The sequence below is a fragment of the Pristis pectinata genome, chromosome 34 (assembly GCF_009764475.1).
Source record: "Pristis pectinata isolate sPriPec2 chromosome 34, sPriPec2.1.pri, whole genome shotgun sequence".
Taxonomy (NCBI): Eukaryota; Metazoa; Chordata; class Chondrichthyes; order Rhinopristiformes; family Pristidae; genus Pristis; species Pristis pectinata.
Genome location: NC_067438.1, coordinates 17,429,024 through 17,454,680, shown reverse-complemented (window position 1 = coordinate 17,454,680; position 25,657 = coordinate 17,429,024). Strand labels below are relative to the sequence as shown.

Genomic DNA, 25,657 nt, shown 5'->3' with positions numbered 1-25,657 from the left:
AACATTCTGCGCTGCCCCACCTACCCCGTGTCCTTCTCCTGTCTGACTTCCCAACTATATCAACTTGCCCTGGCCAGGATCATTCCAACTTTTCCTGGCTTTGATGTGAGACCACCAACCCGGAACACCAACCCTGTTCCTGCCGTTGCAGAGACGGCAGGACTGGCATTTTCTGCTTTCATTACAGTTACCGCCTTATTCTGCAATTCCACTTACCTGGGCCCAATCTGGACACGGGTCTGAGCTTTTTCACTGTCTGCTGGATAAACTCCAGAACATTCTGTTGTCCAGGCAGTTCATAGACAGCCGTCTGAAACAAGAACACGTTCATACAATTTACATCAGCAACCAATTCAGATCTTCCTCCTGTCCAGGGTGTTGTGTCGGCTTCGAGAATCGCTGCAAATGTTCAACCTGCAGATGCAGTGGAGCAAGGGATGTGGAACAGAGTGGGTGCCCAAATCTCATTCACCGAGGTGTCCTGCCCCTCCCACAGACAGCCTGCCTCACTGTGGGATCACATGGTGATGTGTGGGAGAGGCAACTTTGTCCCCTGCCGTTGGGAAGTGGGGACGGCCTTTCCACGGATCATGTCAGGTTACTGTGCTGACAGATCTCCAGGGGACTGACACACAGAGAGAGATCGGGCCGGTCAGGTGGACATTCACAAGAACGAGGAGACTGAGAGGAAATCTCATGGAAACTTACAAAACCCTCACCAATAGGAACGGATCGGGTGTCCCGGGTGAGTGGGAGCCCAGGACCAGGAGTCACAGTCTGGAGCTAAGGGGCAGCAGGTTTAGGACAGAGACCGATGAACCTCCAGCACAGAAGAGAGTTGAGAGCAAATCTTTCACCGTGTTCCTGGTCTGTGGACCGGAGGGATTGTGGGGACTGGGGTGGGGGGGGGGGTGGTGCGCTGAAACATGGTAGCCCATGTGGATGGTCAGCCGTGACCCCCTAGAATGGGCAAGCAGGCTGGAAGGGCTGAATGGCCTCCTGCTCCTGTTATTCCAGATGCTACATCTCTCCAATCTGTTCCTGAGGACCAGGAGAGGTTGTCCACACTGACAGCCAACTGGTTCTGGCCAAACACAGTGTGGCAGAGATGGGGCTGAGCAAACACTTAGAGGGCACGCACTTCAGGTGAGAGGGGACGGTGGGCTTGCCTTCATTGGTCGAGGCACTGAATTCAAGGGTCAGGAGGTTACATTGCAGCTTTATAAAATTCTGGAAGCCCTGTTACAGGAAGGATGTGGAGGCTTTGGAGAGGATGCAGAAGAGGTTCACCAGGATGCTGCCTGGATTAGAGGGCATGTGCTATGAAGAGAGGTTGGACAAACTTGGGTTGTTTTCTCTGGAGTGGCGGAGGCTAAGGGGAGACCTGATAGAAGTTTATAAGATTATGAAAGGCATAAATAGAGAGACAGTATCTTTTCCCCATGGTCGAAATGTCTAATACCAGAGGGCATGCATCGAAGGTGAGAGGGGGAAAGTTCAAAGGAGATGTGTGGGGCAGGTTTTTTTTCCACAGAGAGCGGTGGGTGCCTGGAATGCGCTGCCGGGGGGTGGGGGTGGAGTGTGGAGGCAGATACGATAGAGGGGTTTAAGAGGCTCTTAGACGAAAGTGCAGAGAACGGAGGGAGATGGACTGTGTGGGTAGAGGGATTGGGCATCGTTAGTTTAACGAGTTCGACACAAATTCATGGGCTGAAGGGCCTGTTCCTGTGCTGTACTGTTCCGTGTTCTGTGTTCCGTGTTCTGTGTTCTGTGTTCCGTGTTCTGTGTTCCGTGTTCTGTGTTCCAAATTCCGAAAGAGCGATCCCAACAGGCAAAGTGATGGGAAAGTGGGGGAGGTGGAGGGACAGCGGGATGAAGGTGCATCAGTGATGGGAGTTTGGTTGGGGAGGGGTCCGGCGAAGGAGGGGTTGCAGTAGTTCTGGAGTGCGGAAGGGACAGGGTGTGGCAGTGTCTGTGGGTGGGGGGTTGAGGATCTGTTGGTGGGGAGTGGTGGTGGAGGGTCTGGGGGGGGCTGGAGGTGAGGGTGTCTGGTGTTGGGGTCTGGACATAGGGCGTCAGGGGCAGGGGAACTGGAGGTGGGGGTCTGGTTGGGGTGGTCTGGACATGGGGGGTCTGGGGGTGGGGGGATCTGGAGGTGGGGGTTCTGGAGGTAGGGGACTGGTGGGGGGGGTCTGGAGGTGGGGTGTCTGGGGGTGGGGGATGGGGGAAAAGATACTCTATCGATGCCTCTCATAGTCTTATAAACTGTCAGATCACCCCTCAACTGCTCCAGACAGAACGACCCAAGTTTGTCCAACCTCTCCTTACAGCACATGCCCTCGAATCCAGGCAGCATCCTGGTGAACCTCTTGACTCCCTGACTCTTGGACTCAGTGCCTCGACCAATAAAGGCAAGCATGCCATACGCCTTCTTCACCTCCCGCTCTGTGACCCTTCAGACAACGATCTCCCTCCCTGACACCACCGGCCGACAGTGTCCCCGTTACACTGCAGCCCGGTATCTGCCCACTCCCTCACCCCGTCCACATCACCCCACAGCCTCAATCCTTCACCGCCCACATCCCCACCCGGCCCTGGGTCGTCTGCACACCCCCAGGTGTTACTGCTCATTCCCTCGTCCTGCTCACTGACAGAGATTGAGGTAGGAAGGGAGGGGAGCGGGGTGTGAGAGAGGGGGAGGGAGAGGGAGACAGGGAGAGGGCAGGGGATGGAGGGTGGCAAGAGTTTGGGAGAGAGAAGGAGACAGGAGGAGAGGGGGGTTTGAGAGAGGGAGGGAGAGAGAAAGATTGGGAGGGGGAGAGAGAGAGAGTGAGGGAGATGGGGAGATGGGGAGGGGGACAGGAGGGGTGAGAGAGAGGGCGAGGGACTGGGAGAGTTAGAGGGAGGGCAGGGGAGAGGAGGGGGAGGGGGAGAGAGAGGGCGGTAGAGAGTGAAGGAGGGGGAGAGAGGGTGATGGAGAGAGAGGGAGAGAGGAGGGGACAGAGGGAGGCAGGAGGAAAGAGAAGGGTTGGAGAGAGGGAGGGAGTGAGAAAGATTGGCAGGGGGAGAGAGACTGAGGAAGGGGAGAGAGAGGGAGAGGGAGGGAGAGGCAGGAGGCAGGGTGAGGGTTAGGAATTGTGACCATACCTATAGCTGATAGAACAAAAACCTCTCCAGCCAGAGCAAGCAAGCCGCTGACCCACTAGATGGAGTGTTAAATACTTTGTTCCGGGTATTGATCTGTCCCGATCTGCTAGACTGTCGCGATACTAGGTGCAATAAACATCGAGGTGGAAACTTGGCCTAAACAATGAGGGGTGATACCTGTCTTTGAATTTCTTAATTATAACTCAATTATGCCGGACAATCGGTGCGATGTCTGTCTCGGGTCGACTGAAATTCGTGGCGCCACATGCAGTAAGTGTGTGTGACAACACCTGTATAAACCCCTGTCTACCCCTTTGTACCGAGAGAACTCGGGAAGCGACTCTTGATGAGTGCTGAAGAGCCTTCTCCTCAGCGGTGCACTGCTAGTAAATGTGTTTTATCGAATCGACCTCGTGGCACTGTGTAACTTTACATCGGACAGCAGTGAGAATTGAATTATGGGACGACAGTTGGCGAGCCAGCCAGGAGTCCCACACCAGGTTTCGGAAGCGGCGTGAGTGATCGACAGGGACCACGACTACCTGAGACGGAAGGGCCCACACCTTGATCCCTCTCGGGTAGCTGGACTCCTGACCGATCCCTTCGCTTATCGAAAACCCTCTGACGGACTCCTCGCGAACCTGTCCGAGTGCCACAGGTAAGAGGGGTTCGAGTCCCCAGTTAAGTTAAGTTCGTGTTTGGGGTTCGAGTCCCCAGTTAAGTTAAGTTCGTGTTCGGGGTTCGAGTCCCCAGTTAGGTTCAGGTTTGGGGTTTGAGTCCCCAGGTTCGGGTTTTAAGTTTGTGAAATTAAAGGTTTTTGAGCTCTAAATTTTGAGATCGGTTCTCCAGTACTACCACCCTGCCTTAGACTGGTTCTTAAGAGGAGAACTCCCCCACGGGAAGGTCAGGAACCTGAAGTGGGTGAAGGAAAGAGACCGATCTTATAGATAATCACAGCGATTTGTACTGTATGGTCGGGTAGAATACAAAATGGGACAAACTCTCGATAAGTCTGGGTCCAATACCCCACTATCTAAGTTACGTAAAGACGATCCGAAGAACGAGAGTGACTTCCGTAAATTATCGGCATGCCTCAATAAAAAATTGGGAAACGAGATATGGCCATTGGGGGGATCTTGGGACGTAGATAAATGCCTAAAGGCAGAAAAGGTGATTTGGGAGCGGAATACAGGGGAAAAATGGAAAATATTAATGTCCACTTGGAGAAAAACGGCCGAAGACCTAACAAATAAATCTAAACAGAGTAGTTGGGAGCATAATGCACACAGAAGGGAGATTAGTGTGTGTGATGAAAAGGGAAATCCTAAGAGTTGGGAAGTCCTGAGGTCTCAGTGTGGAGACCACGATGCTGAAGGGAGCAGAAGGGAGAGGGAAGGGGTAGATGAGGAGAATAGGGAGAAACGCAGGAATAAAAGTAAAAGAAATAAGGATAAAGTGGGGGTACCTCCCGACGTCTGGCGTGCCCCTGTTGTTCCAAAGTAATGACACGGACAAAGAGGAGGAGGATTGGATGGTCCGACCCACAGCCCCTACCTACCCCCCCCCGTTTCACTGCCACCCCCATATAATGCGACTAGTCTGCAAACCATCCCGCCCTCACCACCAGCGACTACTCGCCAAGTCCCGCCCCAAGGACAATTCCATGGCCCTATTGCATCCCGAACTAGGAATCAGTGTAGATGAAGAGGAAGCCCACAGACGAGCAGCTCTAAGGCCACAGGCAAGTGACGGAACTTTTTGGCAGGGGACAGTCCTTCAATAGATTCTCAGGCGGACACCGACTCTGATTCTACCACTGATTATGGCGACCCTACAGATCCCAACCCACCACCCATGTTGAACGGGGTTAAGGGAGCCAAGGTTAAGAAACAATTCCCCAACAGGAGTGTTCCTAATCCCGATCCAGCCCAAGCCAGCGCTAATCCTACAATCCAAATTTACACCCCTTGGAAGCCTCAGGAGATGTGCCTAATCATGAGTCAGGCGCCCAACCGTAAAACCAACCCAGAGGATTTCATAGATTATGTGATCGGAACAATTCAGATGTACCAGGCCGCCCCCCCCAAGACCTTTTCAGTCTTTGTTGCATGGCCCTTCCAACTAATGAGGCGGAAAGGTGGAAAGAACACCTGGGGAACTGTGCCAACTGGACAGCCTTTCAGGCGGCCGTCCAGCCTCAGGACCAGGTAACCACCATTAGAACTGCCCTTCACAAAACCCTCCAACAGCCTATTGACATAACTAAGGTCTTAGAATGCCGACCGACGGCCCGGATTTTTGGGACCGCTTCTGTTCACTTTACGGTACCTATGCGGGGGACGACGCCTATAACAGAGGCAATGCTTCCCCCCAGTTTAACACCCTCCTATTACAATGCATCCCTGAGGGAGTGGCGTCAGCTATCCGCACTAATGACATGAACTGGCCTGACCACACACGACAAGCCATGAGGAGGGCGCTTGTCCACTTCTGGAGTAACGGGCGCGATTCGGAAGCCACAAGGGTAAAACAGGAAATGGTCCAGAGACCCCCTCAGCCCCGACCTCCCTACTCCGATAATGCGGGCTATCAAATGGAGCGGCAATTTTGCATTCCAGCAGGGGCTGACTGGCCCGGTAAAGGATATCCACTGTACCCCAATGACTTAAGAGCCCCAGTGTACGGGCTCCTGTGTGGGCCACCACTGCCCTCTCGTAATTACCTAGGGCCCAGGGGACCCCAACAACACGCACTGGCAAGCGCCAGGTTGACAAGATGCTACCTTTGTGGGGCACCTGACCACTGGCGGAAGGACTGCCCCACTACCGCCATCAGCAGACTAAACCCCCCAGTAGACGACAACCTTTCTCAACTAACAACCCATTTTCTGCCTGACTAGCTGTGGAGAGTAGCCTCTCCATGTCCCCTGCCCTCACCGATAACCCGGACGATGAACCCATCGTCAATTTGTTAGTTGAGGGGAAGTCAATCCCCTTTATGATAGACACGGGAGCAAATACCTCGACCCTCGAAGCCCCTTGTATCACCCAGCATGATGTTAAACTGTCCACTGCTTCAGTTCCATTGAGCGGGCTGGAGGGACAGGAAAGATCCTACCCCTTAACTGAACCCTTACAAGTGAAATTTGAAGATCGGGAATGCCTGATCCAATTTGCAGTAACCCCAAACCTAGGGGTTAACTTAGCCAGGAGGGACCTGCTCTGCTCCCTCCGACTCACAATACAATGCCTGGATGAAGGAATTACCATTACTGGCCCTAAACCCCATAGGACCCTCTGGATTCACCAGCCTCCTCAGTGGTGGACGGTGGACTTCACGAACAGAGATTTTGACCCACCCTTGAATACCCCTGACCCGCATGTGACGCTAGCTTATGACCCCACAGGGGCCTCAAGAGAGCTAGAATGGCTGTATGCTCCTCTCCTGGGTAGCACGGTGACTATCACTATTTTAGGGGAAGTAATGGGTAAGGAGGGGGCAGCACTTTTAGTCCAAGTGCCTAATGAATTGTGGAATCAGTCAGGCTTCATGTCCCCTCACATTACCCTGTCAGTTAACGAGGGTCATAAACCGAAGGAGCTGGGATTCCCAGCCCACCGGCTTCAGGTACAGGCAGACAAAGGCCTTTTCGGGGTTCCCCAGACTCTGCCAGAAAGGACCCTGACTAATTACCTCATCCCTTTCTCGGTGACGGGCCGTTTATGCCACCACCAGCCCCACCGACTCCCTTCAGATGAGCCAACCCCTGATTTATGGGCCGTGTCGAAGTCTGAGGTAGGGTTCACCCCAGTGACCCCAGTCTAGATCCGTGTAAGACCAGGAGCACAACTGCCTTCCGTCCCACAGTATCCCCTTCGGCGGGAAGCAGTTGACGGAATAACCCATTTAATAGATTCATTCTGCAAACAGGGCATCCTGGTTCCTTGCCAATCACCTTGCAACACCCCCATTTTACCCTTCCCCAAACGCAGACGGATGGAATGGCGCCTTGTACAAGACCTGCATAAGGTCAATGAGATAGTAGAGCCACTACAACCCGTGGTCCCAAAGCCAGCTACCATTCTCAGCAGTATCCCTGCCGACTCTTGCATTTTTACCATTGTGGATTTGCAGCATGCATTTTTTGCAATTTCCCTCTCTCCCGACTCGCAGTACCTGTTTGCTTTCACCTTCCAAGGTCAGCAATACACTTGGACGTGCCTCCCACAAGGTTTTATACAATCCCCGACTATTTTTTCCCAAGTTTTACATAATCAACTCCAAGGGTTGCACCTTTATGACAAATCCACCATTGTCCAGTATGTCGACGACTTTTTACTAGCAAGCCCCTCGGAGCCCGCCAACATCGCGGACACGAATAGTCTACTTAACGTGCTCCACTCTTGGGGATACGTAATACCTCCACAGAAAGTAAAACGAACCCAGCGTCAGGTGAAATTTCTGGGCACTCTCTTAAGTGCTACTGAGCGACAGCTCACCCCTGAACGTACTGCACCCATCATTGATACGCCACCGCCCGCTACCCCAAAGGGTATGCGCGCATTCTTAGGTTTAGTAAATTTCTGCAGACAATGGTTACCTAACGTAGCCCCTGTTACTAAGCACCTCACACCCCTGACCTCAAGCCAGTCCGTGGGACCTTCTGAACTTACGAAAGACCAAAGGGAGGCCTTTGATAGCCTCAAACAGGCCCTTGCCAGCGCCCCGGCCCTGGGACGCTCTTTGTATGATCACCCATTTCAGCTCTTCGTGAATGTCCTAGAGGACTGCACTACAGCCATCCTTACTCAAACCCATGGGGATAGGGAAAGACCGGTGGCATACTACTCCACTCGGCTGGACCCAGTTGCAAGGGGGCTTCCATCATGCTCACAAATGCTTCCAGCCATTTATTCCCTAGTAACAGCAGCCTCCAATATAACCCTGCAACAGGCAGTGATGGTTCATTCCTCCAATACCGTAACGGCACTCTTAACTTCTCACCAGGCGCAACACCTTACCCAGGCCCACTTAAACAGATACAAGGTAGCACTCCTGAATAACCCACTCCTCACTTTTGCCTACTGTATGACCATTAACTCTGCCACCTTCCTAGAGGCCCCACCTGAGGATCTTGCGGACCCACCTCATGACTGTCTAATGCGTAACCACTTTTTGACTGCACCCCGTCTGGACCTTTCAGATAAGGCCATCCTGTCAGCTGACTTAAACCTGTACGTGGACAGCAGTTCCTACGTCTCCGAACAGGGAACTTGCCTTTGCAGCTACGTCATAGTCAATGACTCTCAGGTTGTGGAGTCTGCATCTCTGTAGCCCACAGTCTCTGCCCAAAAAGCAGAACTCTTTGCCCTGACCAGAGCTTGTATTTTAGTCAAGGACAAAGCAGCTAACATCTTCACTGACTCCCGCTATGCTTTTGGAGTTGCCCATGATTTTGGCCAACTCTGGGCACACAGAGGATTTTTGACCTCTACAGGTTGCCCCATACAGAATGCAGCTTATGCAAAGAACCTCCTCCAAGCCATCTTCCTCCCAAACAAATTGGCCATCATTAACTGCTCGGCTCACCTCTCAGATGCCTCCCCTGTAACACAGGTCAATAACAGGGCAGATGCAGAGGCTAAATTGGCAGCACACGAGGGGTCTAAAATCGTTTCGACTGCGGAAAAACAGGCAGTTCTTTGCAAGCCAACAATAGCAACGCAGGGCACCCCAGACATGGTCACTGTGCAGCACTTACAGGGGGACGCCCCTGACTCCGAGAAACAAATGTAGAAGGCGCACGGGTGTACGCACTCTGCGCCACACGGCCTCTGGGTCACTCCAGTCGGTCAAGTATGTATACCTGATTCTTTACCAATGCTTATTGACTGCCTGCATTCTGACACCCACCTTGGCAAGGAGGGAATGAGTAACATTTTACTGTGTACCTGGTGGCACACTAGATTGGAGGAAGCTGCACAAGGCAAAATACGGTCGTGTTTGATATGCCAACAAACCAACACTGGGAAAGGGGTGAGGTGAACCCCAGGCAAAACCCCCTTGCCCAGTGGTCCTTTTGAATGTATACAACTCGACTTTATTGAATTACTGAGTGTACATTGTTACAAGTACTGTCTCGTTATTGTTGATGTATTTAGTGGATGGATTGAATCTTTTCCAACCACCAACAATAAGGCCTCAACGGTGATGAAGTTATTGCTTACAGAGATCATACCATGGTTCGGGGGACCCCAATGGATAAGTTCTGACAATGGTCCCCACTTCATAGGGAAAATAAATAAGGAATTGTGTGAGGCATTGCATATCGAACAGCAGTTCCACTGCACCTACCACCCTCAGGCAGTGGGTACAGTAGAACGAGCTAACAGCACCCTGAAGAATAAACTAACCAAATTAGTGTCAGAGACAGGTCTAAACTGGCTGAAGGTTCTCCCCTTAGCATTATACCATATGAAGATTAGCCCCCACTCGGCCACCGGGGTATCGGCTGCCAAAATCGTCTATGGGCGTCCGGGAAGAACCCCATGGGACGCCGCCACCCAACCCCCCACACAGGTTGACCTTGCTATCATGGGGGATGAACTACAAAGGTATTTCAGACAACTTACGTCCTCTTTGAAGTTTCTTCATTCGCAGGTGGAGAGCGCCTTTAAACCACCTGAAGGCAGAACACGGAATTGCCTGACCTGGATATCGGAGACTTGGTACTGATACGGGATTGGGAGCGCCTTAAACTGGGACCTCGGTGGAAAGGCCCCTTCCAGATACTACTCCAAACACCGACAGCCATGAAAGTAAAAGGCCAGGAACACTGGATTCACCTGAGCAACTATAAATGACGGCCGCCGGAAGGAAGATGATATTTCTTAAATTCGGGCTCCTTACCATTACTAGTACTCCTGTGTGGGCGTTAGAGGATAATTTGTTTTACAAAATACATATGCAGCTACATGGCAATCGCACCGTTTGTTACCCCTTGGCAGAGTCAGTGGTAGGTCTTTTTGTAGCCACACCAAGCTGGAGCCCCAGGGCCCTCTTAAAGTATGAATACACAAAAACAAAGTGTGTTGGGCAGACGGGAACTTACGGGAGAGTGCTGCCGGGTAAATGCTTGCAAAGAGTATTAACAGGTCCTAGTAGTACAACCCACCACCAGTCCTTCTCTCGCTGCTTCACCGGCAGAGGATGGGATTGTGGGATAGCCATCGTACAGCATACGATAGTATGTGCCACCACTACCTGTACAGAGAGGAATTGCGGGTTTAAGGTGGGATGGTTTAGCTGTGAGTGCGCTGCCACTGGGTGTGTTAGGTTACTTGCAGGGGAGCGATGGGTTTGTGGGGAAGGGAACAGGACCCATGTGAGATTGTCTAACGTCTCTTTAGAATGGCTAACCAAGGAGAATTACCTGAGGGAACATGGGAGAAATGTTGCTGGGATCTCTTGGTATTCTCAAATGCCCAGTCCACGGCAATCGGGTAATGTAACCTGCTACCGGGCTAAGGAAGGGGATGTGTTCCTCTTTAATGGCACTTACACCACAGCCACCCCCACTCTGCCAGCCTGGTTTGCAATGGGAACGATCGGGCCGGTCACGGTCCCCTGCCCCCAGAAGGCTCATGTCCGATGAAGACTTGTGGTACAGTCAGTTAGTGAGGATTCTGTGAGGATTGGAGGGGTACTATGTCATTGGGGTCTCCCTTATCGTTGTTAGGCTATGGATTCCTTAGTACTATCTCTCTGGGGGGTTGGGCAGGAACTATAGACGCAAAAAAACCAAACTACCTTAGTTGTGGACCGGCCGCACTGGGAAACAGTACTATGGAGGGCCTGAAGGCAGTGAACCGGGAACTGGCGGAGCTTTGACTTTATGCCCAGCAGACCGGTATGCTGTGGACTGTCAGTTGGCTCAGCAAGTATGTGCCATAGTAGGGGACAAATGTGTCACCAACGTGAGAGATGGGTCCTACAACATCTCCCATGCCGTTCAGGATATTCAGAGGCAAGTAGATAGTTTTAGGCAGGGATTTTCAGGAGGGACAGGTTGGTTGGGGTGGCTACTAGGAGGATCGTGGGCATCATACCTGCTGCATGGAGCGGTGGGACTAATCCTTATTATCCTTATTATAATAGTATGCTGTGTGGTGCTGTCTAAATACCTGTTGCAAGGTCCTTATTAGAACATAGAACATAGAACAATTACAGCACAATTCAGGCCCTTTGGCCCTTCAAAGCTGTGCTGAACATGTCCCTACCCTAGAAATGACTAGGCTTACCCATAGCCCACTATTTCACTCAGCTCCATGTACCTATCTAACAGTCTCTTGAAAGACCCTATCGTATCCGCCTCCACCACCGTTGCCGGCAGCCCATTCCCCGCACTCACCACTCTCTGAGGAAAAAACTTACCCCTGACATCTCCTCTGTACCTACTCCCCAGCACCTTAAACCTATGTCCTCTTGTGACCACCAATTCAGCCCTGGGGAAAAGCCTCTGACTATCTACCCTATCAATACCTCTCATCATCTTATACACCTCTATCAGGTCCCCCCTCATCCTCCGTCTCTCCAAGGAGAAAAGGCCGAGTTCCCTCAACCTGCTTTCATAAGGCATGCTCCGCATTCCAGGCAGCATCCTTGTAAATCTCCTCTGCACCCTCTCTATGGCTTCCACATCTTTCCTGCAGTGAGGCGACCAGAACTGAGCACAATTCTCCAAGTGGGGTCTGACCAGGGTCCTATATAGCTGCAACAATACCTCACGGCTCCTAAATTCAATTCCCTGATTGATGAAGGACAATACACCGTATAATAAGCTCTCGGCCCCGTTCTCAGCGCCGCTCTAGTTTATCTAATGATAAAAAGGGTTAGGAATTGTGACCATACCTATAGCTGATAGAACAAAAACCTCTCCAGCCAGAGCAAGCAAGCCGCTGACCCACTAGATGGAGTGTTAAATACTTTGTCCCGGGTATTGATCTGTCCCGATCTGCTAGACTGTCGTGATACTGGGTGCAATAAACATCGAGGTGGAAACTTGGCCTAAACAATGAGGGGTGATACCTGTCTTTGAATTTCTTAATTATAACTCAATTATGCCGGACAATCGGTGCGATGTCTGTCTCGGGTTGACCGAAACTCGTGGCGCCACATGCATTAAGTGTGCGTGACAACACCTGTATAAACCCCTGTCTACCCCTTTGTACCGAGAGAACTCAGGAAGTGACTCTTGACGAGTGCCGAAGAGCCTTCTCCTCAGCGGTGCACTGCTAGTAAATGTGTTTTATCGAATCGACCTCGTGGCACTGTGTAACTTTACATCGGACAGCAGTGAGAATTGAATTACGGGACGACAAGGGGAGAGGAGGGAGAGAAAGAGGGAGGGAGAGAGAGAGAAAAGGTGATAGAACCATAGAACAATACAGCACAATACAGGCCCTTCAGCCCACCATGTTGTGCTGAATTGTGGGGGCGAGAGGGAGAGAGGGAGGGGGAGAGACAAGGAGAGAGAGGGGGGAGGGGGGACGTCTGAGAAGGGGAGAGAGAGAGAGAGAGGGAGGGAGAGAGAGAGAGAGAGAGCAGAGACTGACAGGAAGAGAGGCTGAGACAGGAACCGCGAGGTGGTAACGGAATGAGTGACACTACAGTGGAAGCAAAGGCCTGTGTCAGAGCGAATGTGGGTTGTCCGAGTTATCACAGAAACACACAACATGGAAACAGGCCATTCGGCCCAACTGGTCAGTGCTGACCGGTGGGCTCCCATCCACATTGAAGGACAGAAGAGACAGTTTGCATCCGGAAGGTGTTCCAGGGAAACAGTGTTGAACGGTTGCTCGACAGTTAATTTGGGGAAATGTCTGCTCCCCCAGTGCTGGATGTCAGACACAGGCAGATAATTCAGAGAATTGGGGGGGTTCAGGGGAGTGCTGGGGGTGTAGAGCGGGCAGTTATGGGCAGACAAGCTGATGCCCGCTGGGCTGGGTGAACCTCTGTACTCCCCCAGTCACAGGGGCCCTTCCTTCATCAGGGACACCAGACTGATACAGTGCCCGATATTGCGGGTACATCTCCCAAGGGCCGGAAATAATTGGAGCAAGAAGTCTCTCCTCTGTCCTCAGATCCTCTTGCAGTAAAATACCACTTGTCTTGTCAACTGCTCTCTGAACATTGTGTTGGCTTTCAGTGATCAGTGTACAGAGGCTCCCAGCTCCCTCTGAACACCAACATCTCCCATTGCTTAAACCATTCGCAGTCTATTTTCCCACCAAGGTGGATGGCTCCATGTTTGTCCCACATTGTAACCCATCTCCCACACCTTCACCCACTCATTGAAATTGTTGATGTCTCTCTGCATCCTCCTCAGGAGACTCTGCATACCCCGAGAGAGCGTGAAGGAGGTTGTGTGAGTGTGTGTGGGAGAGGGAGAGAGAGAGAGAGAGAGAGAGAAAGGAACAGAAATTCAATAAAACATTGAGAACGGGGAAGTGTGATGTGTGAAAAATCGCTGTGGACGGAGGGGCAAACAGTCGGAGAGGGTGAAACAGCAGAGAACAAGATCTACCCAGGATCGCCAAGACATTGAGAGTGACAGAGACAGAAAGACAGGGGTCAGAGAGAGGAAATGTGGGACAAAATGAGAGAGGGGTGGACACGAAGGCAGGCTGAGAACGAGACAGAGAGAGGGAGGCTTTGTCCTCACCTGGGAATCTTTTCCAAGACTTTCCCATGTCCATGTCTGAAGGAGGATCAAACACATCAGATGTCCCTGTGAAATAAATCAACAAGACGTTAGACAGACTGAAAGAACCAAGCGATTAAACATTACTTCGGTGAGCAGGGCTAGGCTGTACCAGTCTCTGGGATGCCATGCTCTCTCTTGTTCTCAGACCTGGTCGAACTTGCTGCTTCAGTGGCTCCCACCCTTCTGAATGCCTTTATAACTGCCAGATCTCACTGGTCCTGCCCCCTCCTTCAGCTCAGTGGGTCTCTGTGGAGATGAAAGCAGAACCACATCCTGGGCCACGCCAGGCGTCAACAGAAAGAACTTGAATCAACTCTGGAAGGACGGGGAGGGGACCTCATGGCGCCCAGAGTGGCCATCAGGAAACTCTGGGACCCGCACCCATGCACAGAAACAAGGACGCCAACTACTTGCTGGCACCCCCAGGAAGTCACTGGCAGTTCCACACGGAACTGGGCCAGTGCCTCCCAACCAGACAGAGAACATTCATGGAAGCTCCAACCCCACCCTCACACTCCAACCCCTGTCACCGAAACCTGAACAGCTGACGTGGTGGGAATCCGAGGGTAGGTGGGAGGGAACGGGACAGGAGGGGCGACTCGAAGAGACAGAAGGACAACTCGCCGTGGATCAACCTCAGTAAAGGCTCCGTTGCATGAACCGTTTCAGAATCATAGAATCGTCATGGGACCGGAGGCCATTCAACCCATCAAGTCTATGCTGCCTCCCAGCAGAACAATCACCTCCACCCCATTCCTGACTATTTCCTCATCCTTATCCCATTGGGGCCCCTCCAATTCCCTTCCACAGGCTCCGACTGACTGTGTCCCCACCCCCTCCCCTCCCCTCCCCAATGGCAGGAGCTTCAGACTAAAACCCCTCTCTGCATGAGACATCTTTTCCTCACTTCCACTGGTATCTCTTGCCCAGAAAGTTGAACCTCTGCCCCTTGCTCCTTGAGGCAACCAATGTGAACGCCCTCGCTCTGCCCACCCTCCCTACCAGCAGGGTGTTTGTCTGCCTCTCTCATTCCTCCTGTGGACCCTCTTCCCTTGGGGAGGTGAACCCCGGTTCTAGTGGTGCAGCCTGACAGCTGAACCGTCCATCTCTGGGTCCCAACCATTCATTCCAGAGTGATGTTGCCCCCTGGGTGCCGGGGCAGGGGCGTCTCGGAGCGGCTGCGGAACATTCTCAAGGGGGAGGGCGAGCAGCCAAAAACGGTGGTGCACGTTGGCACCATTGACGTCAGTAGAAAGAACCATAGAACCATAGAACAATACAGCCCAATACAGGCCCTCGGTGAAGAGGTCCTATGCAGTGGGAGTCTGGGAAGGACCTGGAAGGTAGTAATTTCTGGATTACTTCCGGTAGGAACATAAAGACAGAACAGATGAATGTGGGGCTGAGGATTTGGTGCACCGGACAGGGTTTCAGGTTCTTGGATCATTAGAACCTCTTCCTGGGCAGGGGTGACCTGTACAAGAGGGACGGGTTGCAATCTTTGGTCCAAGTCCACAGCTCCCTGAAAGTGGCTGCACCAGTTTACAGGGTGGTGAAGAAGGCAGACTTCAGGCAGTGTGTTGGGGCACTGAGTCTAAGAGTCGGGAAGTTATGTTGCAAGTTTATAAAACTCTGCTTGGGCTGCATCTGGAGTGCTGCATTCAGTTCTGGTCGCTCCATTACCGGAAGGATGTGGAGGCTTTGGAGAGGGCGCAGAAGATGTTCACCAGGATGCTGCCTGGATTAGAGGGCATGAGCTATGGGGAGAGGCTGGACAAACTTGGGTTGTTTTCTCTGGAGTGTCAGAGGCTGAGGGGAGACACACACAAAATACTGGAGGAACTCAGCAGGTCAGGCAGCAGCTATGGAGGGAATAAACAGTCGACATTCTGGGTCGAGACCGTTCATCAGGACTCACCCAAAACGTCGACTGTTTATTTCCCTCTATAGAAGCTGCCTGACCTGCTGAGTTCCTCCACCATTCTGTGTGTGTTGCTCCAGTTTCCAGCATTAGCAGAATCTCTTGTGTCTCCGGAGGCTGAGGGGAGACCTGACAGAAGTTTATAAGATTATGAGAGGTATAGAGAGAATAGACAGCCAGTATCTTTTTCCCGGGGTCGAAATGTCTAGTACTAGAGGACATGCATTTAAAGTGAGAAGTGGTAGGTTCAAAGAAGGTGTGCGGGGCAAGTTTTTATACGCAGAGAGTGGTGGGTGCCTAAAACGGGCTGCCAGGGGTGGTGGTGGAGGCAGGTACGATAGAGGGGCTTCAGACATTCAGACAGACCCGTAAAAGAGCAGGTAATGGGGGGGTTGGTGTTGGGGGGTGTGGGGAGATGGACCACGTGCAGGCAGATGGGATTAGGTAGGTTGGCATCGAGGTCAGTGCAGACTCAGTGGGCTGAAGGGCCTGTCCCTATGCTGTAATGTTTTATAAACTCCATCTGCCATTTCTCTGCCCATATCTGCAACTGATCTACGTCCCGCTGTATCCCTTGGCAACCTTCTACGCCATCCACAACACCACCAATCTTTGTATCGTCTGCGAACTTACTGACCCACACATCTACATTTTCATCCAGGTCATTTCTATACATCACAAACAGCAGAGGTCCCAGTACGGATCCCTGAGGGACACCACTGGTCACAGACCTCCAGCTAGAATAAGTCCCGCTGACCATTCCCCTCTGTCTTCTACGGACAGGCCAGTTCTGAATCCAAACAGCCAAGTCACTGTGGACCCCATGAATCTTAATCTTCTGAGTGAGCCTCCCACGAGGGATCTTGTCAAACAGCTTACTAAAATCCATGTAGACAACACCCACAGCTCTACCCTCATCAATCACCCTCGAAACCTCATCAAAAAACTCAATCAAGTCAGTAAGGCTCGACTTGCCCTGCACAAAGCCACACTTACTGTCCCTAATTAGGCCATGGTTTTCCAAATGCTCATAAATCCCATCCCTAAGAATCCTCTCCATGAGTTTTCCCACCACTGACATGAGGCTCACAAGCCTGTGATTTCCTGGATTATCCCTATTTCCCTTCATGAACAAAGGAACAACACTGGCAACTCTCCACTTCTCCGGGACCACACCTGTGGCTAGAGAGGGCACAAACATCTTGGTCAAGGCCCCAGCAATCCCCAGCATGGAGAAGAGGGCAAGGCCCAGATGATGGGGTCCCTGGTGATGGATGTTGCCTTCCTTAGTCGCTACCCCTTGCAGACGTCCTCGATGGTGGGGAGAGCTGTTCCCGTGATGGAACTGACTGAGTCCCACCACTCTCTGTAACCCCCTGTGTTCCTGTACATTTGAGCTCCCACACCAGGCCATGGTGGAACCAGTCAGAACGCTTTCCACTGTCCATCTGTAGAAGTTTATCAGAGTCTTCGATGACCTGCCCAATCTCCTTCAACTTGTAAGTACAGAAAAGATGCTGGCCCCCCTTCTTCGTGGGTGCATCTACGCGCTGGGCCCAGGATAGATCTTGTGAGATGTCGACACCCACAGAAAGTCGATGCTGCTCACCCCGTCCACTGCAGACCCTTCAGTGAGGATGGTGCAGATCGGCCTGACCTCCCATTCCCAAAGTCCACAATCAGCTCCTTGGTTCTGCTGACACCGAGCACAAGGTTGTTGTTGCGACACCTCTCAACCAGCCGACCAATCTCACTCCTGTCCGCCACCTCTTCACCATCCGGGATTCTGCCAATGACAGCAGTGTCATTGTTGAGTTTGTAGATGGTGTTGGGGCTAAATTTCTGGCAGATGAAAAACCACATGGTCAGGAATAGTGGGGGATTTCAACTCCCCCAAAGTTCACTGGTGTATCAGAGCCGGGAGGTCACAGGACAACCTTATAAAACATCGGTTTGGACACAGCTGGAACAGAGTGAGCAGTTCTGGATGTGACAGCGCTGGAGAGGGTGCAGAGGAGATTCACCGGGACGTTGCCTGGGACGGAACGTTTCAGTTCTGGAGACTGGGTGTGTTTTCCGTGGAGCGGAGGAAGCTGAGGGGGACCTGGGACCAGTGTACAAAGTTATGAAGGGTGTAAATAAGACAGATAGTAAGAAACTTCTCCCTAGAATGGAGATGTCTTAAACCAGAGGACGTGGGTTTAAGGTGAGGGGTGGGAAGGTTGGAGGGGATCTGAGGAGAATTTGATTCCCCAGAGGGGGTTGGAATGTGAAACGCACTGCCTGATGGGGTGGTGGATGCAGAGACTCTCACAATGTTTCACAAGTATCTGTGCAAGCACGTGAAGCCCCAGGGCAGAGGAAGCTTCGGACTGAGTGCTGGTGAATGGGGTCAGTGCGGGTGGGTCGATGGGGTTGCCTCTGTGCTCTCCGACTCTGCGACACTGGAGAGGGTACAGAGGACTCAGAAATCCTAAATTGCATTCAGAACCCTTTTCCGGCCCAGTGAGAGACGGTGGGGAGTGGATGTGGCGCAAGAGGCAATTGTGCATTTAGTTTTGGGGGAATGAATCTGGGCAGGTGACAGGAGGTCAGGGGGAGAGGACCTTTGTGGTGATGCTCAGAGTTCAGTGAGACTGGACATGGATAGAGAAAAGGACAAGGGCACACGGGGTAACGGTTCTCAGTTGGAGTCCTTGTTACTCGACAGAGGAGTGATAGAGGGAGAGTGGGGCCGGAACAGTCACTTGCAGGTAAATTCTACTCAGAGCAGCAGGAAGCGTTGGAGGAGGGTTTTCGAGGTGTTCAGGTTAACAAAGAGAAAGGTCGGCACTCTCAAACTCAGGGCTTTGGATGACATTATTGGTTATTAGCAGGGGAACTGAACACAACAGAGGGGGATAATCTTGTAGAGGTTCATCAATCATGAGGGGCAGATACAGTGAATAGTCTTTCCCCAGGGTTGGGAACCAAGAACTAGAGGGCAGAGGTTGAAGGTGAGAGGGGAGAGATTTAATAGGAACCTGAGGTGCAACTTTTTTACACAAAGGGTGGGTGGTCCGTATGTGGAACGAGCTGCCAGAGGGAGTGGGCGAGGGAGGTACAACAACAACATTTAAGAGACATTTGGACAGGTTCATGGATGGGAAATGTTTAGAGGGATACGGGCCAAACACAGGCAAATAAGGCCAGCTTGGATGGGAATCTTGGTTAGCATGGACCAGATGGGCCAAAGGGCCTGTATCCGTGCTGTATATGACTGTGTCCTGGGCAGTGTTGTAGAACAGGGAGAGCCAGGGGTCAAGTACATGGTTCCCTGGAAGTGGTGACACGGTGGAGAGGAAGACGTTTGCCACGCTGCCCTTCATCGGACAGGGTACTGAGTACAAGAGTTGGGACATCGTGTCACAGCTGGACCAGACGTTGGTGAGACCGCACTTGGAGTGTTGTGTGCAGTTCTGGTCGCCCAGCTACAGGGAGGATGTCAGTAAGTGAGAGGGATTCACAAGGATGTTGCTGGGGTCAGGCAGAGCCAGGCTGACAGGGCTGTGGGGGGTCTGAGACTGCCCCCTCTCAGAACGAGAGGGGAGACGGGAACATGGCCGGATCCTCTCTGCTCAAGACAAGGTTGCTTCTGAAGACAACTTAGGGCAGGCACGGTAGTGTAGCGGTTGGCGTAACACTATCACAGCGCCAGCGACCCGGGTTCAATTCCCGCCGTTGTCTGTAAGGAGTTTGTATGTTCTCCCCGTGACTGCGTGGGTTTCCTCCGGGTGCTCCAGTTTCCTCCCACATTCCAAAGACGTACGGGTTAGGAAGTTGTGGGAATACTACATTGGTGCCGGAAGAGGGGTGACACTTGTGGGCTGCCCCCAGAACACTCTACGCAAAAGATGCATTTCGCTGTGTGTTTCGATGTACATGTGACTAATAAAGAAATCTTGTCTTATCTTGTGGAAGTAGATCGGATCGTCGCTTCCGGATGGGAAACGGGAAGGTTTGTGCAGTGACAGAGGTGTAGGATGTGAACAAGGCCGTGAGAGGTCTGGGCTGGTCTACCAGACGGCTGGCAGAGACATGACGGTGGGAATGGCCTCCTTTGGTACAGCCTCAGTTTCTGGGTGTGTGACAGGATGCCCAAGGATGCACAGACGGTGCTGCGATCACAGAGACGCTATGCGGACGCACTTGAGCCAGTGAGACCTCAGTGGGGCGGTGTGTTCAGTTTGAGCCTGGGTGGTGACACAGAGAAGTCTGAACACAAGTGCTGTCACAGCAGACTCCAGTCCTGGGCAACCCACAATTCCCGACAGTTGCCGAAGCCGGTTCCGCACCAACGATGCGATGGGATCGATCCCTGCCCTGTCCCGGCTCTGGGGCTGCAGTTGTCTGGGGGATGCAGACAGCAGCCAGGGTGTCCACTGCAGCCTCTGTGCTGCTGCTCACTGCTCACAGCTGCACAGGCCGCTCGCTTGTGGTCTTCACACCTCACACTGTCAGTCAGCAGCAGAGTGCAGAAGGTGCTGAAGTTCACAACTGCCTCTGTAACACACTGAGACACCCACACCTCCCACTGAGGGACCAAAATAGACCTGGGCCTTTAGTTAGACTGGAAAAGTGGCAATTAACTTTGTGATAGAGCCATAGAGTCATAGAGCAGTGAAACAGGCCCTTCGGCCCAACTGATCCATGCCAAACAAGGTGCCCTTCTCTCCTGCTCTCATTTGCCAGCATTTGGCCCATCTTCCTCTTCACCCGTCCTACCCAGATACTTATCCAAATGTCTTTAAAATATGTTATCGTACCTGCCTCCACCACCTCCCCTTCCCTATACTCACCACCCTCTGTGTGAAGAAGTTGTCCACAGGTTCCTTTGAAATCTTTCCCGTCTCACCTTCAACCAATGCCCTCAGGCTTGTGTTCCCTTTCCCTGGGAAAAGCACTGTGTGCATTCCCGCCAGCTGTGCCCCTGATAATGTTATGCAGCGCTATGAGGTCCACACCTCAGTCTCCTCAGCTGCAGTGGATAAAGTCCTCGCCTGTCCAACCTCTCGCTGTAAGTCACCCCCTTGAGTCCTGACAACATCCTTGGAAATCTTCTTTACGTTCTTTCCAACCTAATGATGCCTTTCCTATCGCAGGGTGACCAAAACTGTGCGCAATAGTCCAGATGTGGCCGCACCAACGTCCTGTACAACTGTGACATGACGTCCTAACTTCTTTTCTCGATGCCCTGACTGGTGAAGGTCAACGTCCCAAACGCCTACTTCACCACCCTGTCTACATGTGATGCCACTTTCAGCGAACCATGTACTTGTACTCCTCGATCCATCTGTTCTGCAACACTCCCCAGATCCCTGCTGTTCACCGTGAAAATCTTACCCTGATGTGACTTTCCAAAATGCGGAACCTTGCACTGATCCGAATTGGAAACCATTTCCCATTCCTCGGCCCACTTACCCAGTTAATGAAAATCCCCCTGTAATTTGTGGTGAACTTCTCCACTGTCTACGATACCAGACATTTTAGTCTCATCCTCAAACTTACGACCCAGCCTTGTACATTAACATCTAAATCTTTTGTAGAAATAACAAACAACAAAGGGCCCAGCACCGACCCCTGTGACACATCACTGGTCACAGGCCTCGAGTCCCAGAAACAATGTTGCACCATCAGCCTCTGCTTCCTACCACTGAGCCAATGATGAATGCACTGAGCTATCTCTCCCCAGGATCCCATGTGATCTAACTTTCCAGACTATCGGTATTGGTATTGGTTTATTATTGTCACTTGTACCGAAGTCCAGTGAAAAACTTGTCTTGCAGAACCGATAAGGTCAAGTCATTACACAGTGCAGTTACATTGAGTTAGTACAGTGTGCATTGAGGTAGTACAAGGTGTCACATCTACAGAGGAAGTGCAGTGCAGGCAGACAATAAGGTGCAAGGTCACAAAAAGTTAAATTGTGAGGTCAGAGTCCATCTCATCGTATAAGTGAACTGTTCAATCGTCTTATCACCATGCGATATAAGCTGGCCTTGAGCCTGGTGGTATGTGCTCTCAGGCTCCTCTATGGGAGACGAGAGAAGGGGGCCCCTGCTGAAGTCCATACAGACAACATCCACTGCCCTCCCCTCATCTACCCTCTTGGTTACCTCCTCGAAGAACCCCAGGAGACTTGTCAGACACGACCTCCCATGCACAAAGCCATGCTGACTGTCCAGAATCAGACCCTGTCTATCCAAATGTTGGTAGATCCTGTCCCTCAGAATCCCCTCCAGTAACTTCCCCATCACTGACTTCAGACTCACCGGAGCGAGACAGCATGGATACAGACCCTTCGGGCCACATTTATACAAACCCCATTTCATCTCTCTACATTCCCGTCAACTGCCTCCGGATTTTATCCCCTCACCCACACACTTTGGGCAACTGACAGCGGCCCATTAACTGACCAACCTCCACGTTTCTGGGATGCAGGAGGAAACCAGAGCACCCATAACACAGCAAGACCATGGGATAGGAGCAGAATTAGGCCATTCAGCCCATCAATGCTGATCTGTTGTTCAATCGTGGCTGATTGTTTTCTCAAACACCATTCTCCTGCCTTTTCCCCGTAACTCTTAACCCCCTTACCAACAAGAACCTATCGGTCTCTGCCTCAAATACACCCAATGACTTGGCCTCCACCACCCTCCGAGACAAAGAATTTCCACAGATTCTTCACCCTCTGGCTGAAGAAATTCCTCCTCATCTCAGTTCTAAAGGAACATCCCTTTATTCTGAGGCTGTGCCCTCGGATCCCAGACTCTCCCACTGATGGAAACATCCTCTCCATGTCCACTCTATCCAGGCCCTTCAGCATCCAGTTGGATTCAATGAGATCAATGAGATCTGAACTCCATCGAGCCCAGGCCCAGAGACATCAAATGCTCCTCATACATTTCTCCTTTTATGCCTGGGATCATTCTTGTGAAGTCCCTGTAGTCACAGGGAGAACATGCAAACTCCACACAGACAGGGCCGGAGGCCACGATCAGCCCAGGTCTCTGGCACTGTGAGGCCTTCTTCACCACCCTGTCTACCTGTGATGCTACTTTCAGGGCACAATCTACTTGTACTCCTAGGTCCCTCTCTTCTGCAACACTGCCCACGGCCTGATCATTTACTCCATAGATTAACCAAACTTCTCTGCAAGAGCTTCCGATATTTCTTCCCATAACGTCCAAGGATGCACCTCAATGGGCTTAAGCCCACCAATACATACTCCCCAGCTGTCCCCAGCAACACCCCCCCCCCAGCACATTTTCAGTAACGCAGGAAGATGCATTTCACTGTGTGCTTCGATGTACATGTGACTAATAAATAAATATCTTATCTTATCTTATCTTATCCCTACTAATTCTTAAGTGGTCCAAGGCATCATTACTCATTTCCCTCATTTCTTTAGCTCCCATCATTTTCCCCACTGTAAAATCTGAAGAGAAATATTTATTAAAAACCTCGCCCGTCTCCTGTGGTTCCACACACTGACGGCCACACTGGTCTTTAAAGGGACCAACTCTCTCCCCAGCCTCCCTTTTACTCTCGATGTACCTATATCGGGTATTGTCCTTACATACTCTTGGGATTTTCCTTAACCCTGCTTGCCAGATCCTTCTCACAACCTCTTTTTGCCCTCCTGACTTTCCTCTTTAAGTATACTCCTGCACCTATAGCCATCGAGGGATTCGCTTGTATGCCTCTTCCTTTTTCCTGAGCAGAGCATCAATATCTCTTGTTAACCAGGGCTCCCTAAATATTCCCTTCACCTTCCCAAGAACGTGCTGCCCCTGGACTCTTGACATCACACTTTTCAAAGCCTCCACTTGCCAGTCGTCCCTTTACCAGCTGTGGATCTGCACCGCAAGATCGCTCTGCACATCAATGCTCCAAAGGGCCCTGCCACTTACCGTATTCCTCTTACGTTTGACCTCCCAAAGTGCACAACCTCACACTGGTCCAGATTAAGCTCCATCTGCCATTTCTCTGCCCAAATTCCTAACAGCCACATACCCCGCTGCATCCTTCCTCACGATCAACAACTCTCGTTTTCATGTCACCTACAAACTTACTAATCAGCCCACCTACAACTTCATTCAAGTCATTTTCTATGAAGGAGGGTCAGGCAGTGGACGTTATCTGCATGGACTTTAGTTGGGCATTTGGCAAGGTCCCTCACGGTAGGTTGATTCAGAAGATTAAGGTGCATGGGATTCAGGGTGAATTGTCAGCTTGAATTTGGAACTGGCTTGTCCATAGAAGACAGAGAGTAGGGGTGGAAGGCTGGAGGTCAGTGACCAGTGGTGTTCTGCAAGGATCGGTGCTGGGATCTGTTGTGTGTGAGATATATCAATGACTGGATGTAAATGTAGATGGGAGGATTAGCAAGTTTGCGGATGACACCAAGATTGGTCGAGCTGTGGACAGTGTAAAGGACTATCAAAGAATACAGCGGGATATAGATCCGTTACAGAAATGGGCAGAGAAGTGGCAGATGGAGTTTAATCCAGGCAAGTGTAAGGTCATACAGTCACAGAGCAATACAGCACGGATACAGGCCTCTCGGCTCAACCAGTCTATGCCGACCACAGTGCCCACCCAGCTAGTCCCAATTTCCTGCGTTTCGCCCATATCACTCCAAGCCCCGCCCCCTCCATGTACCTCTCCAAGTGCTTCTTAAATGATGCTGTTGTACCTGCCTCACCCACTTCCTCTGGCAGCTCGTTCCACACACTCACCACCCTCTGTGTGAGAAAGTTGCCCCTCAGGTCCCTTTTAAATCTTTCCCCTCTCACCCTAAACCCATGCCCCCAGTTCTGGACTCCACTACCCTGGGGACAAGACTGTTACTGTCCACCTTATCGATGCCTCTCATAATTTTAAACATTTCTGTAAGGTCGCCCCTCATTCTCCTACGTTCCAAGGAATAAAGACCAAGCCTGACCAACCTCTCCCTGTAATTCAGGCCCTCTGGTCCTGGCAACATCCTCGTAAATCTTCTCTGCTCCTTTTTCAGTTTTTACCACATCTTTCCTTTAACAGGGTGACCAAAACTCTACACAGACTCCAAGTGCAGCCTCACCGATGACTTACGCAACTGCAACATAATGTCCCAACTCCTTTACTCAATGCCCTGACTGACGAAGGCCAACATGCTGAGCTCTTTTTTCACCATCCTGTCTACCTGTTCACTTTCAATGAACTATGAACTAACAAATAACAAGGGTCCCAACACCGGCCCCTGCGGCACACCACTAGTCACCGGCCTCCATTCCGAGAAACAACCTTCAACCACCACCCTCTGCTTCCTACCTCCGAGACAATTTGAATCCACCTAACTCGCTCTCCCTGCATTCCATGGGACCTCACCTTCCAGACCAGCCTGCCATGCGGGACCTTGTCGAAGGCCTCGCTAAAGTCCAAATATACAACATCCACTGCCCTCCCCTCACCTACCATTTTGGTTACCTCTTCAAAAAAACTCCAAAAGGTTCGTCAAGCCTTTGTCCCACACACAAAACCACGCTGACCCCTCCTAATCAGACTGTCTATCAAAATGCTGATGGATCCTTTCCCTCCAGTAACTTCGCCACCACTGACGTCAGACTGACCGGCCTGGAGGTCCCTAGCTTGCTCTTTGCTGCCCTTTTGAAACAACGGAACAACATTTGCCACCTTCCAGCCTTTGGGAACTTCACCAATGGCTAACGATGAAGCAAATATCTTCACGAGAGCCTCCGCAATTTCTCCTCCAGCCTCCTGCAAAGACTGAGAATGCACTC

At 51.6% G+C, this 25,657-nt stretch overlaps 2 protein-coding genes across 3 annotated transcripts in view; one reads left to right on the top strand and one right to left on the bottom strand.

Moving 5' to 3' along the window:
* Nucleotides 1-14,084, bottom strand: part of LOC127585905 (complement C1q tumor necrosis factor-related protein 3-like) — a 130,589-nt gene extending 116,505 nt beyond the window's left edge. For both annotated transcript variants that reach the window (XR_007958611.1, XM_052043637.1), the window contains exons 1-3: nt 14,022-14,084; nt 13,871-13,936; nt 217-310 (exon numbers count right to left, since the gene is read on the bottom strand). Coding sequence is in view for 1 of the 2 variants with exons in the window: in XM_052043637.1 (XP_051899597.1) it covers nt 217-310; nt 13,871-13,936; nt 14,022-14,039 (178 nt within the window). In the remaining variant the exon portion in view is untranslated. The remainder of the gene's footprint in view (nt 1-216; nt 311-13,870; nt 13,937-14,021) is intronic.
* LOC127585911 (class I histocompatibility antigen, F10 alpha chain-like) overlaps nt 1-25,657 on the top strand; it is a 603,397-nt gene that overhangs the window by 327,431 nt on the left and 250,309 nt on the right. The window lies entirely within an intron of this gene.